The sequence below is a fragment of the Epargyreus clarus genome, unplaced genomic scaffold (assembly GCF_041222505.1).
Source record: "Epargyreus clarus isolate Ecla_fem2 unplaced genomic scaffold, WU_Ecla_fem_2.2 ptg000014l, whole genome shotgun sequence".
Classification (NCBI taxonomy): domain Eukaryota; kingdom Metazoa; phylum Arthropoda; class Insecta; order Lepidoptera; family Hesperiidae; genus Epargyreus; species Epargyreus clarus.
In genome coordinates this window covers 2,857,334-2,873,169 of record NW_027332222.1, presented here as the reverse complement: position 1 = coordinate 2,873,169, position 15,836 = coordinate 2,857,334, and the positions used below count along the sequence as shown (strand labels likewise).

Here is a 15,836-nt window from a genome sequence, read left to right as displayed (position 1 = left end):
ATCGTATTAAGAAAGCATGCAGTGTCCGCTGTTGAAAGCATTAGGTTATATCTATAGTAATTGTTGGAATACAAGTGTCTCCGGTGATGGCAAATTTAGCCGCTGGTGGCTATTGCTTATGCATGAAGTCACGAATTGTTTAAACGTTTAAAAAATCTAGTTAGATACAGAGACCATTAATAAAGACAAAAGGCTAAAATAATAGAGACAGAATGCGTGGTTTTCATTAACCACTAGTATTGTAATCTTTATAACATTTGTATTTAGGGGTTTTCTCTATATACGAGTATTGTATTGGTGACAATGAAGTCATTATATTATAGAATTCCATGTAATTAATATATTTAAAAATGACATAAAATATACGTGGAATATTAAGTTGGATCATAATTTTAGATTCTCTTCAACACCTTGGGTATTTACGACGATACCGTCGTCTCTCCTAGGGTCACTAGCTGGGCGGTTCTGGCTCTCACTCTTGAAATCCGTAACCCTACAAGTATCCTTTGGTCACCTCTTGCAACATGCGGGGGATACCCTAGCTCCATTTTGGTTCCAAGAGTACAATGACAACGATAATATACCTACCTATCTATATTATAATTGAGTAATATATTGTAAGATTGTCTTGTTGAAAATGATGACCATGAAATCTTAGAACATATTAATATGCATATAATCGGCCGATACGTCTAATCAGCCAATATCTTAATGTGGTAATATCTACTATCAATACTATAATCGTACAAAACGGGGTTAATGAGGTACATTATTGATTCAATTAGGTATCTAAGTCTTTTATCACTGGGATATTAATTATGTACTTATGGGCGAAATTCGATTTTTAAATATTTGTCGAATTAAAATGGAATTAAATTGTATTGACATGTGAAAAGTAAGGATTTTATGTAAGAAATAATTGTTTACTTTCGATTTTCGATACCACGATAATCGCTACTTGTATCGTTGGATGGATATTGAAAATGAAAAGCCAATGGGCTGGAATATACAATAATCTTATGCTCAAAAGAATATCGTTAAAAGCTGACGAAAAATGGGTCAAATAAGATAAGATATTTGGGATAAAATTTAAAGGTACTTAGAACCAAAAAACTTTTTATAAAACGTACAACCGGCTGCAATATCAATACAGAGTAAAAATAAATGTTGGTTAAGTGTTATGTATAAAGTTTTCATGTCGGCACTTGAAACTTGAGACGTACTAATTTCGTAATATATTGTTTTCTAGTACAGTTATATAGAAGTAGTATACAAACAGTGTCCAATATGAGTGTCGACTTCAGTACAAACCTCTTTCCTTTGGGAAGTCAGTTACATAGAGGTTTCTTTTGGGAAGGGGTATTCCCGTTATCTTTACGTAGGTATGTGGCAAATATGTGCAGTATTCCTCGTATAATCAATATTTCAGTCATCACAATCTCTAAACTCTCTGTATTAATACCAATTTTTAATGATATCCGTATTAACAGTTTTCTAGATAACTACTGACGAAATTTTTGATAAATAACGTTGATACTAATTCAGTCACAAGGTTCTAGTAATACTGTGTGCACGTATTTATTCCATTATATATAGGTAATAATGGATATTGCAACAATAAGAAATGATGTTGACCAGGTAAGTATCCACATTTAACGCATTATTTGTATTAATATCGAGTCTTTTCACCCATTCAAAAATGTCTGTAGGGTTCGTCACAAAATCTATCGTGGTTGCTATGAACACACGTAGAACTAATATCACAAATACCTAAATTTACCACAGAAATCTAAATGAATCATAGATATCTGCTTGGTCGGGAATCCAATCTCGAACACTCTTCATAGAAAGCCGATATTATGAGGGTTTCTTGGTTGATCAAAATGGGGATTTCATATCTCTAAAATTATGCCAAGTTCTGTCCATTTTTTTAATTCTAAATAAAGTTAACTAACCAACATACCCTTCTTGTCTAGATAAGATAACTAAATTTTACCTATTATATGAGCTGCATTTAACTTTTTCAGGAAAAACAAAACCAAAAGCCAAACGTACCCAAAGATGTCAGCGCAGTTCTGGAGACAGTGATTCATCACATTGGCGAGATAGGTCTTTACCAGCGATTGCTGTTTCTGGGGATGTTGCCTTTCGGAGTGTCGTGGGCTTTTGTGTACCTTGGACAAATGTTCCTCACCGCCACCCCTCAGGAGCACTGGTGTCGAGTGCCGGAGCTGGAAGGGCTTAGTGTTGAATTAAGGTCTGTTAGGTTTTAAATCTTTGGATCTCAGTTTTGTGATTTGCTGGCGTAAGGACGAAATTGATTTTACTTGAAAATTGTAACATTATAATCTTTGTGCATAGTTACGTTGGTCACAATAACGATTCTACAAAAAATATGAAGTCACTTTAATGGTGTAATAATATTCATTGCAATCTAAACCTGGTTAAAGGACGTGGTTGACGGAGCAGTTGATGGTGCAAAAAAAAGGATATATAACCGTGTAATACAAATACTACCAGGTGCCGATGACTAACGAGTTCGATAAATCCTATGTGATGTAAACTCCTATGATGTTATAGTTTTTTTCTGATAGTAGGAACTCCCTAAGAGAAATCGTTATTGATGACCTTTACAACCTTATTTCCATAAACTAAATCCGCCTGATGCGTGAAACCGTAAGGCACTTTCTTTATCATCTAAATTTTCTCCTTAATGGCTACCAATGAGGGATATATGGCTTGGTTCAAGTCAGTTTCAGCGAACATCGCGTTCTTGGCATGTAGTCGAATATTAATTTTCCTTACGTTCAAGACCAGAATGCTACTTAACGCGTATTGTATTATTAAGTTACTCATGAAGTATACCTCGTCCTGATAATCTCTGATGCATTTTAGGCGATCTCTCTCGATTCCCGGAGCAGTGGACGGCGATTACGATCATTGTGCAATGTTTGACGCGAACTGGACACAAGTTTTGGAAACGCTGCAGCCACCTGGTCCGGGCACTCCCATTATACCTTGTCAGAATGGTTGGGAGTTCCTGTTTGAAGACATTCCGTATTCTACAATAGTGAATGAGGTAAGAATGAATCGAAGGATGTCTTTACAAATCTACGATTTCCATATAATGTTATGTTATGTGATTATCAGGTGATTTTACGGAAAGTAGAGCGATTCGAAATAATCAACTCCTTTGAGCGTTCCATAATATTCGGAGTTGTGTTTTTTCTTATTTTAATGTGGTCAGCTATGTCTTTATTACGCAACGGATATTTTTATGTAAGTTTTTACTAAACAAATAATTCACATCTTTCAGCGAGAATGGGTTTGCGATAACGCAAATCTCGTTCCTTGGTCACAAGCTATTAATTTCCTGGGTTCCATAATTGGAGGTATCCTATGCGGAACGCTGGCTGACAAGTACGGAAGAGTACCCGTTCTTGTATGTAAGTATTTTAGAATAATAAAGCTTTTCTCATGTGACATCCTAGTTCTTAATTTAAGGTAAGTTTATTACTTATTTGTTGTTAATTTTGCTGCTTAGCTTAATAACTTTACTAGTGACTTTAAGGTTTATGAGAAACCTCATGAAAATTATTTTCAAAGTTCGTAATTAGCTTTTCATTTGATTGCAGTGGCTAACCTCCTCGGATGTTTAGGTGGAATCACTACCATGTACACTAGTGGTTTCTGGGATTTCTCTGCATGTCGGTTTATCGTCGGCATGGCATGTGACAGTTGCTTTCTAATGATGTACATCTTAGGTAAGAACATCTTCATTTCATATTCGTTCGTTTTATTGGTTTTACAAATGTTGGCGTTTTAGCATTTTGTGGAAGATATTTACCTATTGACAACTGAAACTTTTACCTATTAAATTATGATTCATGAAAATTATTATTTATTGAAGGACTATTGCAGCTCTTTTTAATTCTCTCTCCTCGTAACTGGGGAAAGACTGTACTATCCTTTACCATTTTATTCCAGTTGATTGTTAGATAGTGGTGATCGATAGACGGACGTACAGTTAGTGGCCAATTGGTACTTGAACATTAGATAAAATAGGTAATGAAGAAGCAGAATGGTCGCCAATTTAGATCTTAGCTTGATCTTTCAGTGCTGGAATACGTGGGTACCCGCCACCGGACCTGGGTGGCTAATCTCTCCATCGCGGTGTACTTCGGAGGAGGTTGTATCTTGCTCCCGTGGCTGGCTCTCTGGATCTCTGACTGGCGGTTCTTTGCGCTGGCTACGTCACTGCCAATGCTTCTAGTGCTGGTAGCGCCATTCGTTGTACCTGAAAGTGCCAGGTGAGGACAACGCTACTATGTAATTTTTGTATGATGTACTTTTGGAATAGGATTATTAATTTAGAAGATATTGAAGTATGTTTTTACTACTGAAGTAAAACTTAGAAATGAATTAAGAATATCATTGGACAAGACTTGAGTAATACTTATTTAGTTTCTCCGAACTATATCTATAACCTAACAACTTTTCATAAAGTTTCGTTGATAGTCTTGTGTAGCACATTATTCGTTCTGACGGATAAAGAGAAGTAAATAATTTAATAGATGAGAACAGTTACTAGTGATAGGTACTCCGTGGAAAACATTTTCCCATGTGTAATATGTAAATTATCTTTTTCCTATCTGGTTACATTTTATAGTTATAGTTTTCGATTTCAGGTGGCTGGTATCTAACGGTCGTGTAGATAGAGCTGTAGCCATTCTGAAGCGCTTCGAGAAAATCAATGGAACTAAAGTACCAGCTGAAGTCATGAAGGAATATATTGTAAGTGTTATGTTTAAAGTTTTTATGTGATGGAATCGTGTATTACCCAAAAAAGCATTCGTTGTTGACAAAATGTATCTTCCTATTTAATTTTAAGACTAATTAATTATTTAAGATGATAATATGTATAATAGAATATAGTTCCTAAAACTGATTGCTGTTATTCATAACAGTAATATTTATAATACTTTATTGACTTAACTACTTAATATAGTATACATACTATAGTTTTCCACTTACAATTAATAAAACGTATCTTTTTATAGTATTGACTAATATAACGAGAGAGCTACGAGAAGCTACGAGTTCTACGAGCACTTTAAAATACTATTATGATTTAATATTTTAGCACGTTGCAAAAAGTAGCCAGGAAAAGGAGGAAAGTGTCCTGGTGCTGTTTAAGACACCGTCTCTCCGATTAATCATAATCTTCCTGATGATATCCTTCATGGCGGTGGCGCTGTCCTTCGACGGGCTGGTGCGGCTCTCCGAGAACCTGGGATTGGACTTCTTTATCACGTTCACGGTGACCTCGGCTACGGAGGTGCCTTCCATAGCAATACTAGTTCTGCTGCTTGACAGGTAAGATCTTGATAGGAATGACATGGTTATAAAGGTTTAAGTTGGGGAATTACTATGATGCCTAATTTAAAGTATTAAAGTTTAGTAGGTACACAATATTATAGTAATGAATACAACTTTAAGATTTGAATAGTAATAAATGATGAAGATTAATATATTTCTTTAATTTTTAGATTTGGTCGACGGTGGTTGGTCTGCGCGCCCATGGTAGTGGCTGGAATTTTGTCGTTTGCCGCTGCTTTTGTTTTACGAGGTAATTTAACTTTTCTCTGTTTGACTTATCACAGTAATGGCACAATAAAATGCACTTAAAGGTCCCTAACGAAATCCGTTTAAAGGTAGTACCTACAGTCATTTACACTTTGACTGCAATGTTATGGTCGCAACATAAGACCGTCTCACGTACATATTTTAAAAATAGACTTTGCAAGGTTGATCTTCTCTTCGCATTCATGATTATATTCATGAGTGTTTATTGTGGTTGATGACTTACTAGTACGCAATCTGCATTGTATTTCTACCAGTTGGAATACCAAACTGAAAAAGTTTATGTGCTTGTATATTAAAGAGAAATAAGTAATGGATATAACTGTAGCATTCACTAATTCTATTGTCCCTTTTCGACCATCCTCGTTCTAAATAAGTAATCATATTATCCCTTCTGGACCAATCTGGGACAATTCATCACCAACCCTTACATTGCCAGGCACAACAGCAAGTAATCTTCGTACTGTCCCTTGACCCATCTGGAACAATTCATCAATAATCTTCATTGCCAGGCATAGCACCAATGCTAGTTCAACACTAATCTTATATTGCTAGGCATAGCAGCAGTGTCCCTGGCGGTGACAGCGCGGTTCCTGATCAACATGTCGTACGCGGCGGTGATCCAGTGGACGCCGGAGCTGCTGCCGACGGCGGCGCGCGCGTCCGGCGCCTCCTTCGTGCACATCAGCGGCTTCGCGGCCATCATGCTCTCGCCGTTCATTGTTTACTCATTGTTCATTGCCATTCATTGTTTACTCTGTGAACTTAAAATTCTATGTTTACCACGCTTTTATTAGCTTGACCAGTATTATTATATAAAAACTGTATTCACAGGATAAAGCATGGGAAGGGCTCTCGCTCATTTTAGTAGCAGTAGTGGCTATTATTGGTGGTGGAGTGGCGCTGCTGCTGCCCGAGACCATGGGCAAGAGGATGCCGCAGACCATGGAAGACTGGGTCGTTCTCGCGCAAACCCGACGTTTGTTTGGCAGGTGAGATTCTGTCAAGGGAGACGTTAGTGGCGCAGTCATAGTTAAAATACTATGTTTTTTTATTGTTTAACCTATCGATTAAGCAGACGTGCTACCTGATGAGAAGTAGTTAACGCCGCACCAGAGGAGTCGCCAATGCATCGCCGGCTTTGGATGAAAGCTCTTTTTGCACCTTATTTGAAGAGCCCCACGTCATTGGGCTTAGGGATTACCTCAGGAATATGTCCTCTTGTTATGTGTTCCTTGAGCTGTAGTATGGTAAAACATGCTCAAGTAAACGATAGCCTCCGGAAAATATTAGTAGAATTAAGACGAGTTGCTTAACCACGCCAAGAGCATTAACAACTGAATCCTATTTCAGACGCAGTACTTACATCAATAATACTTTTATATCTTCTATCTTACCGAGCTCCAAACAATTAGCGATGTCTTTCAGACAACTTGGCGTCGTAGCGCTCAATAAACTACGTATAAAGTACCTACTTTTTTATCTACGAGTAAAATTCTTCGGCGTCTGAAGTTGATAAGATGATTTGACGTGTTATGCTAAAACGTTGCAATTCACTGTAGCGTAGTGGTATTTTTGTACGTGACAAAATTTGTTATAATGAAATTCGTACTGGAAAAAGTTCATGGTCATATTGATGTAGCCAACATAGTAAATTGATGTAGCAGTTCCGGTTGTTAATTAGCCGTAATTAAACTTCATCCGGAGTTTTAAAAATATTCGTGATGTATTGGTCATTGACACCAGCAGTCTATTTACATTGGAGCACCTTGGTTAAATATGCCTCCACCACTTGTGAGATGATACTCGTATGCAGTGCGACATAAATACAACCTTTTAAATAAATTAATTAATCTTTTAAATAATTAATTAATTAATTTACATTACCTTGTACACAGGAACAAGGAGTCGTCCCCGAGCGCACCAGACGAGCAGCAGAGCAGATGATATTCGATGTATATTTCAGACAAAATAAAAATTTTATCGAATGGCCCTAATGTGTATCATTGATCCAATAAAAAGGAATAAACCAGCTGATTGTAAGATTTATCAATACGACATGGAATCGTCCGCAGGAATAGATGTACGAATATTCGTATTTTTTATTATAAGATTAAATTTAAATCGAAAAAATAACAAACATAGTGACGTCAAACCATTTATCGCTACTTATCTTAGCTACTACTATTTTATTATTTTAATAAAGTTATTATTCTAACTCATAGATTAGTAAAGATTACTCACTCCTAACAAGAAAATGTAACCAGTTTTGATAATTGAAATTGTCATCTATTTTCGTGTTTGAAAAAAATTAAAAAATGTAGTTTTTAAATCATTTACGAATGAAACGATTCTTCGAAACATTTCTGTGCACTTTTTCTTCGGTTTCGAGTTTTTTCACCACTTAACTGTGTATTTCGGCATTGTCCCGCGTAAATTACACCATGACAGCCATTAAATGGCTGACAGAAATGTCAGCCGTCAGTCTATACTTATCTATGTTCTAACTAATTACATTGAAGCAATGGTCATGTAACGACCATGACGCGTCGTTCTGGCCGCACAAAATTCCAGCCAAGCGTATGCTCGTATATGAATAAATGATGAATTTGCTTTTCGTTTCTAGGTCTCTTATGTTAGCTTAGTTATTTCTGTTTGGATGTCCGTGACACCCGAAACACGAGGAATGGATGAACTACACACCCTACTCGACTCTCATTCTAAATATTTATGAAAAGATATTATTGAGGAGCACTGAGCCCTCCCCTACGTCAGTAGGATAATATATCTATGGAGCCCTCCGATAATCTAGCTCGCATATATTAATGTCATTGTGATAATGTGACATTTTACGAAGTTTTTATTACCGTATTCCGTAACTTAATGAGATTTTTGGTGTCTTTTTAATTTATTCACCTGTGAGCGTGAATTATCATGAGCTTCATATGACCTTTTTATCCTTCCACTCTGCATATATTTATATAAGTATCACGTTAGAAATCAGTCAAAACAATATTTACGTTGCTTGCCCTTGAATCAACAGTATCAGCAATTTCCCGCATATTTTGAATATCGCAATTATATTTAACAGCACGTTTATGTACAATCTAAGGATTAGTGTAATCCTTTTTATGGAAATATTATGTGTTATAAGAGTTATCTAATGCCATAATGTTTATGTATGACGCTCTTGGTGAAAACATTAATTTAGTTACTTGATTTGTCTGTATTTCACTTTTTGAGGTACTGAAAATATGAATACAAAGGGCTCTATCATGTCTACATCTTTTGTCTATCATGTTTGTCTTGCGTTGAAAACATTATAAATCTTTTGAAATGTGTGTTGTACTTTAATTAAATTTCCACGGAAAATGTGTTGTTTGACGTATATACTGATGAATAATAGAAAAATAGTAAGGTGATTTTCATATATCCTTAAGCCTAGAATTGAATAAATTTATGATTCCATAATTATATGTTGACGCAAAAGTAATAAGTAAAAATCGAAATATGTGTGCAAAAGAACGGATTAGGTATATAAAAATATATTATGTTAGAATCTGTAAACTAAATTATCATTTTCATTTACTGCATGACTTTAAAAAGAACTAAGGACAATTAAAGCTATATAACTTATTGATAAAATGGATATTTGATAAAAACTTTCGGGTTGTATCTTAATAGTAGAGCTTTTAGTTTGAAATAGGGTATTGCTCGAAGAACATTACAGTGATTAATATATTTTATTTAATATTAATATGAATAGTAATATAAGTAAGGAGAGAAAGGCGGTAAGTACCTCTATAAATATCTTTTAACTTTTAAAATGATTTAATTTTACAAATATAGGTAGCATTCACCATTTTACTGATAATCTTTTGTTGTTTTGAATAACTCTCACGTTATTTTCAGTATTTTTAATTATTTACTTATACACATAAATATAAAACAACATAATAAATATGCTATGCTTCTTAAAAATATATATGCGTGTTAGAAACTAATTTTTGGAATTGTTATTAATATTTTTATATTGCTACATTTATTTCTTATCTTGCTAGGAGAGCCAAAACATCGAAAATAAAGAGCTAAGCTCAGTTTTGGAAACGGTGATCAAGCATGTCGGCGATATGGGCCTGTATCAACGTCTGCTGTTCGTGGGAACCATGCCTTTTGGACTGGCGTGGGCGTTCATATATCTCGTGCAGATGTTCTTGACAGCAACTCCTCAGGAGCATTGGTGCCGAGTGCCGGACTTGGAAGGACTTTCTGTAGAGTTAAGGTTGGTAATTCAAGTTTTTTACTTCAAAACCGCAAACTTTTTACGTTCAACTGATAGGCTTCGGATTGACCCACAAGTGGAGATCCCACATAGACACATTAAACGTAGATACTACGTTAATGCATATTGCTAGAGGAAGACGATACGATGTAGTGACTAATTCATGTAGGACATTTACCACCCATAAAATCTCAGAAAAGGTTTAATTATTGCTATCCAATATAGCGACCGACACTTTAACGTGTTGTCCAATAAAGGGTGCATCACATTTAACCACCTGAACTTACACAGTCACCTCATGACCGCGCTTAACGTTGATTAAGATTGTAGATCACTTACAAATTACGATCTATACTATGCTATACTATTATTATTTTTTTATATTCATTTTGATCCAATTATAAAGTAATAGAATCGGTATTCGACGATATATTGATGATAATTTGTTGATTACGTACGAACGCTATGATTTTAATCTAATCATCAAAACGGGAATAGATTGTGTTTGTGCTGGGAATTTTGGGTGATATTTTTACCGTCTTATATATTTCACTTTTTGAACTACATTGATTTATTTATTATATCATTAAAGACGGTCGGAAGAGACTTTATTTTTTTGTTGTTGTTTACCATTACATGTATGAATTATTGAAAAATTGAATGTTTTACGCGACAAGAAACACAGTTGCAATAATGGTAAATACTTTTCAGGCGGTTTTTATCAATTCCTGGAGCTGCAGAGGGTAAATATGATCGATGTGCGATGTACGACGCAAATTGGACGGAGGTGTTGGCGACCATGATGCCGCCTGATCCAGGAACTCCGACCGTACCGTGTCAAAATGGCTGGGAGTTTCTTTTTGACGACATTCCCTATGCGACTGTTGTGAGCGAGGTAGGGGAGAATGAAGATGAACATATTTGCCTGATGATGTAATTTTACGCAAAAATATTATATTGTTATTTTTGTTTAAATAATGGAGATTCAAGTAGATTTCCAGACATTATTTTTTTTGTTAGTTTATATTATGTGGAAAATATAAATAAGATGTGTCAAAGAGAAAACTTCAGAGAAATACCTTAAGTACAAGTAAACCTTATTTTAAGGATATTTAGTAACATATGATCGTGACTACATGTAGTTTATAGTACCTATCTTAACTTTAAATAAGCATAAGTATTAAACTTTTAATTTTCCTACAGCGTGAATGGGTATGTGATAAGGCATATCTTATACCTTGGGCTCAGACCATTAACTTTTTTGGTGCCATCGTTGGAGGATTCTTGTGTGGCACCTTAGCTGACAAATACGGGCGGGTTCCTGCACTTGTTGGTAAATCTAACAATATCACCTTCTCTTACTGTTATGCGTAGAGGGATTATGATATTTGAAAAGATTTTGTTTTGCCTAGTTGACCTTTTTTGGTATTTTAACCTGCCTTTTATTGCTTTGTCCGTTTTTTACTTTTTTGAAGCGCAAACAATAAGTTAATAGACCACTAGATAGTAAGCGGTGACTGTCGGTTATGGTCATCTGTAACAAACTTCATGCAGAACAAGTTCTATCTGGAGCTGATTAAAAATGCATCGCCACTTCAGATGATTAAGATGGCCTCATTGTATATTTACATTATTTACGTATGGCGGCTATTGCACCCTTCCTTCGGTACATACTAGGTATGCGTGCGGCCGTGACTCTTTCACCTTTTGCAAACTTACTTACTTAGTTCTATGTTTTCAGTCGCAAATATTCTTGGTTGTGTCGGTGGCGTAGCAACTATCTACACGACGACGTTCTGGGATTTCTGCCTCTGCCGGTTCATTAGCGGCATGTCATGCGACAGCTGCTTTCTCATGATGTACATTTTAGGTAAGACTTTTTGTCCCTTGAAATTCTGTTGTTTGTTATATAACTTTGTTGTTATGTAGATATTATACTCTGTTGTGATGTAGATTTTTCATATGTTACTTGAATTTAACAACTAATGGGGACTATGCTACGTGAGTATTATTTTATAAGTGTATCGTTAATAAGTTATCAGTATCGTTTGTATTCATATAATTTGCAAGCGCATAAACTCAAATATTTTTTAAGATAACAAGTACTTACAAGACGACCCGCGTGGCGGAGCGGCCACCATACCGGTCTGACGCGCAAAGGGTCCCGGGTTCGATTCCCGGCCAGACAGATATCTAAATGATGAATTTAGATTTCTGTTTCTGGGTCTGGGTGTTTGTGTATTTGTCTATGTGTGTGTCTATGGCACCCACGACACAGGGAATCCTAGTGTGGGGCTGTGAGTATAGAAAGCGTTTTTAAAGCGTTTTTTATTATTTTACAAGCTTAATTTCATATTAATTCCAAAATTGTATTGTTGAGTGGTTTGTGCTATTTCAAAAGCTGTTCATTGTTTTAGTATTAGAGTACGTGGGCACTCAACATCGCACGTGGGTGGCCAACATGTCAGTTGCTCTGTACTTCGGGGGCGGTTCAGTGATGCTGCCCTGGATAACTCTCTGGATCTCAGATTGGAGGAAGTTGATGTACATTATTTCCTTGCCGATGCTTGTAGTATTGTTAACGCCGTTCTTGGTGCCTGAAAGTGCGAGGTGAGTATTCGGTGTTTCCACCATCATAGAAACCGCATTGTACCACATTACTTTCTATTTTATTCAAAGACAGAGCTTTTATAGGTTCAAAGTTTGGTATCACCGACACACACATTTCTTGTATGAATTAGCTCTGTGCTTCGGTGGAAGTGTGTGGATACTGACTTCATACATATGAGGCGACTTATATGTTAGTCTTTTAAAGTGGCAACGCATCTGTGATCGGCTTCAGGTAGAATCAGTGCTCCTTGAGGGTTTATTTCTTAAATGTCCTAGTGCTGTTACTTAATAATTAACATTATATGTCTATCGGCTTAATACTTTGTGATAATACATTTTTAAAGATAGTACTTGATATTTGTTTCAGGTGGCTAGTGACTAAGGGCAGAATTGATGAAGCAGTGAAAATTTTACGACGATTTGAGAAAGTAAACCGAACAAAAATACCGGATGAAGTTATGAATGAATTTGTTGTAAGTTTTTTAACGCCAATGTATGTAGGTATTAAATGAACGAACCTGTTTATCTCTACCTTATTTATGTGACTACTACTGCGTAGACATTAATTTCGTAATCAACGTAAACAGAATTGGAGTTCTACACGACGACTACAATGCTACAATGACTCCAGTGGACTACGACAGTCCTTAGATAACTTTAAACAATCTTCAAATCATAGAAGTTTTTGACACTGTTGTTATTTATAAACATAAAAACAAATAAAGCAGTCATGAATTTGGAGTCGAATCATCTACGAAGGCTTCTACGGATACACGTCCTTTGTAGTAAATGCTTGCTTGCTTGTATTCGTCTGAATATTTATTGATAGTTGTATTTATTGTTCTAGCAAGTCGCAGAGAACACAAAGGAAGATGAACAAAGCATTTTTGTAGTGTTCAAGACGCCGTCCCTGAGTATCATTGTTATTTTGTTAGTGTTATCCTTCATGGCTGTAGCGCTGGTGTTCGACGGCCTTGTTCGGTTATCTGAGAGTTTGGGGATGGACTTCTTCATAACATTTACGATGACGTCGGCTACAGAGGCTCCTGCTGTAGGGTTACTGGTTTTCATGCTTGACAGGTAATAAAATTGTGATTTTGTAGAAAGTAAACTGGATACCGAATGAAGTAATAAATGAATTTTTTGTAAGGTTTTTAACGCCAATGTATGTATTAACGAACGAACGAACCTGTTTATCTCTACCTTATTTATGTGAAGCTTAAAAAGCAACTTTAGAATTTCATACTGCAGAGGTTAGAACAGCATTTTATTTTAATTATGGAAAGAGGTTGTCGGCTTACTTTAGTTGTAACAGTATCACAAGCTTCAGTGCAGTAAATATTTAAGATAAGAGTTAATTTAATAGAAAGAAAACGTTGATATAGATTTTTACCTAGATACCTTAAAGAAATCTTAAATATCTAAATAATACTTACGTAAGTCCTGATATATTTTTCTAATTAACAGATTCGGACGACGCTGGCTGGTTTGTCTGCCTATGATAGTAGCAGGCATTTTGGCGTTCGTAGGTGCTTTCGTGCCAAGAGGTAATTTTAACTATGAAATAAATAACTATGCAACCCCTATCAAATCAATATAGAAATTTACAAAAACAAAGCATCAATAAACATATTCATTAGTCTACTAGTACGTACGTGGCAATTGTAACTGATATGGCGTAACTAGATCCTTCTCTTTCCAAAAGTAAGCCCGTATTCAGCATTCATCATCAGTACAGTAATGTCGTCTAGATTAAGACTACTTATTATCTCTTTTTATACGAAGGTTTTAGAAGATAACTAAGGGACTAAATCAAAAGATAACTAACATTTCTCTCTTCCCCGATATGGTTGACGTCCACGACGATTATGAATAATACCCGTACCTATATGGAATATTAATAAGCTATTTTTCTTATATTTCTTCTCAGGAGTGTTCTCCGTGGTGCTGGCGGTGTCAGCTCGCTTCTTCAACAACATGTCGTACGCTACCATCATCCAGTGGACGCCGGAGCTCATGGCGACGCCGCTGCGCGCGTCCGGCGCCTCCTTCGTGCACATCAGCGCATACGCTGCCAAGATGATCTCGCCGTTTGTTGTGTACTCGGTATGTTTTTGGTCTATCTTTGTCTTTATGGGTATTTGTTGTATTATTTTTATTTTTTTTCTTTAATAATCTTTTCCGATATTTTATTTGGTACATTTGCGATTTTACTTTTGGTTTATTTTTATATTAGATCTGATTTTCCCATTGAAAATGTAGTTTCTATTTTTTTCTTTATAAATGATGTAATCTGTTTGGATACATGGTGTAGTAGTTTTATAGTAACCAAACAACGGTTAAATGCAACCCTTTTAGGTATGTCTAACTACTAAGCTTGTGTCTCTCCCCAAAATAAGAAATGAAAATTACTTTGTAATCGTACGTTGTCCATATTTAAGTATATTACGCGACTAAAATATGGCATTATCATAAGTTACTTTGCCTTACCACCATGTAAAGGCATGTATGCCAACTTCATTTTATTCCTTATCTATTTTCCTACTTCCTGGAATGATTTCAATTGCGTCAATTACAGGATCGGGCATGGGAGGGTCTCTCACTCATATTAATAGCGTTAGTGGCAGTCCTCGGCGGATCAGTGGCGCTCTTACTGCCGGAGACCATGGGTAAACGAATGCCACAGACGATGGAAGACTGGTTAGAACTAGCTAAGAGCAGATTTCGCTTTGGAAGGTACCTATGATCTTATTTACTTAATTGCATTTGTTTTTGTATTTGAAGTAAGACTAAACGAGTATGCAGTCAAACTGATGGTCAGTGCTTAATGCGAATACCACCTGTTAATTGTAGTGCTAATTTAGATTGATCAAAGATGTATTGCTAATCCTGAGGACTAATTTGTCCCACTTTGAGAAACTATTATAAGGAAAAATATGTGTCCACCATGCATGTTGCAAGAATTCAGTATTGATCTTACTTAATTTCTTTCCAGAAAGGAGAAAGTACAACACAAAACGAAAGAATAACAACATATAAATAATTTGTTTTAAGTGGTTATTTTATTATGTTAGGTCTAAATCTGTGATTATATGTTATACCAGTTTTTGCCAGCGGCTTCGCCCCCATTTAAAAGAAAATAATATGACATACTAACATACATAAAACTGAAAATTCGTACCTTGGAATGAAAATGGCGCCATCTGGCGAAAATTGGTCGTACCAACTCTGAAACCTTCGTGGGCTCATGGATAACAACTTTGCTAAAGATCATCACTTTATCATATACTTTATCATCATT

General features: G+C 35.9%; 2 protein-coding genes across 2 annotated transcripts; both read left to right on the top strand.

Annotated features, from left to right (window-relative positions):
* The first annotated feature begins 1,394 nt into the window (after positions 1–1,394).
* Positions 1,395–7,620, top strand: LOC140747112 (solute carrier family 22 member 3-like). The gene is made up of 12 exons (XM_073079365.1): positions 1,395–1,638; positions 2,028–2,257; positions 2,896–3,079; positions 3,317–3,446; positions 3,636–3,764; positions 4,118–4,310; positions 4,689–4,794; positions 5,144–5,376; positions 5,550–5,629; positions 6,199–6,383; positions 6,478–6,635; positions 7,542–7,620. The coding sequence occupies exons 1-12, from the start codon at positions 1,603–1,605 to the stop codon at positions 7,588–7,590; spliced, it is 1,713 nt and encodes a 570-aa protein (XP_072935466.1). The 5' UTR covers positions 1,395–1,602; the 3' UTR covers positions 7,591–7,620.
* A 1,781-nt stretch (positions 7,621–9,401) lies between these two features.
* On the top strand, positions 9,402–15,744 carry LOC140747530 (carcinine transporter-like). Its single transcript, XM_073080038.1, has 12 exons — positions 9,402–9,434; positions 9,705–9,925; positions 10,637–10,820; positions 11,129–11,258; positions 11,667–11,795; positions 12,343–12,535; positions 12,903–13,012; positions 13,387–13,615; positions 14,003–14,082; positions 14,466–14,641; positions 15,114–15,271; positions 15,531–15,744. Exons 1-12 carry the CDS (start codon positions 9,402–9,404, stop codon positions 15,562–15,564), a joined length of 1,677 nt encoding a protein of 558 aa, XP_072936139.1. The 3' UTR covers positions 15,565–15,744.
* Positions 15,745–15,836: the final 92 nt, after the last annotated feature.

Bases quoted from the DNA above. Each gene is read 5' to 3' on its own strand.
- LOC140747530 (XM_073080038.1), top strand. From the start codon at position 9,402: ATGAATAGTAATATAAGTAAGGAGAGAAAGGCG. The intron at 10,821-11,128 runs GTAGGGGAGAAT...ATTTTCCTACAG, and splicing joins ATGCGACTGTTGTGAGCGAG to CGTGAATGGGTATGTGATAA. The intron at 13,616-14,002 runs GTAATAAAATTG...TCTAATTAACAG, and splicing joins CTGGTTTTCATGCTTGACAG to ATTCGGACGACGCTGGCTGG.
- LOC140747112 (XM_073079365.1), top strand. From the start codon at position 1,603: ATGGATATTGCAACAATAAGAAATGATGTTGACCAG. The intron at 1,639-2,027 runs GTAAGTATCCAC...TAACTTTTTCAG, and splicing joins TAAGAAATGATGTTGACCAG to GAAAAACAAAACCAAAAGCC. The intron at 2,258-2,895 runs GTCTGTTAGGTT...GATGCATTTTAG, and splicing joins GGGCTTAGTGTTGAATTAAG to GCGATCTCTCTCGATTCCCG.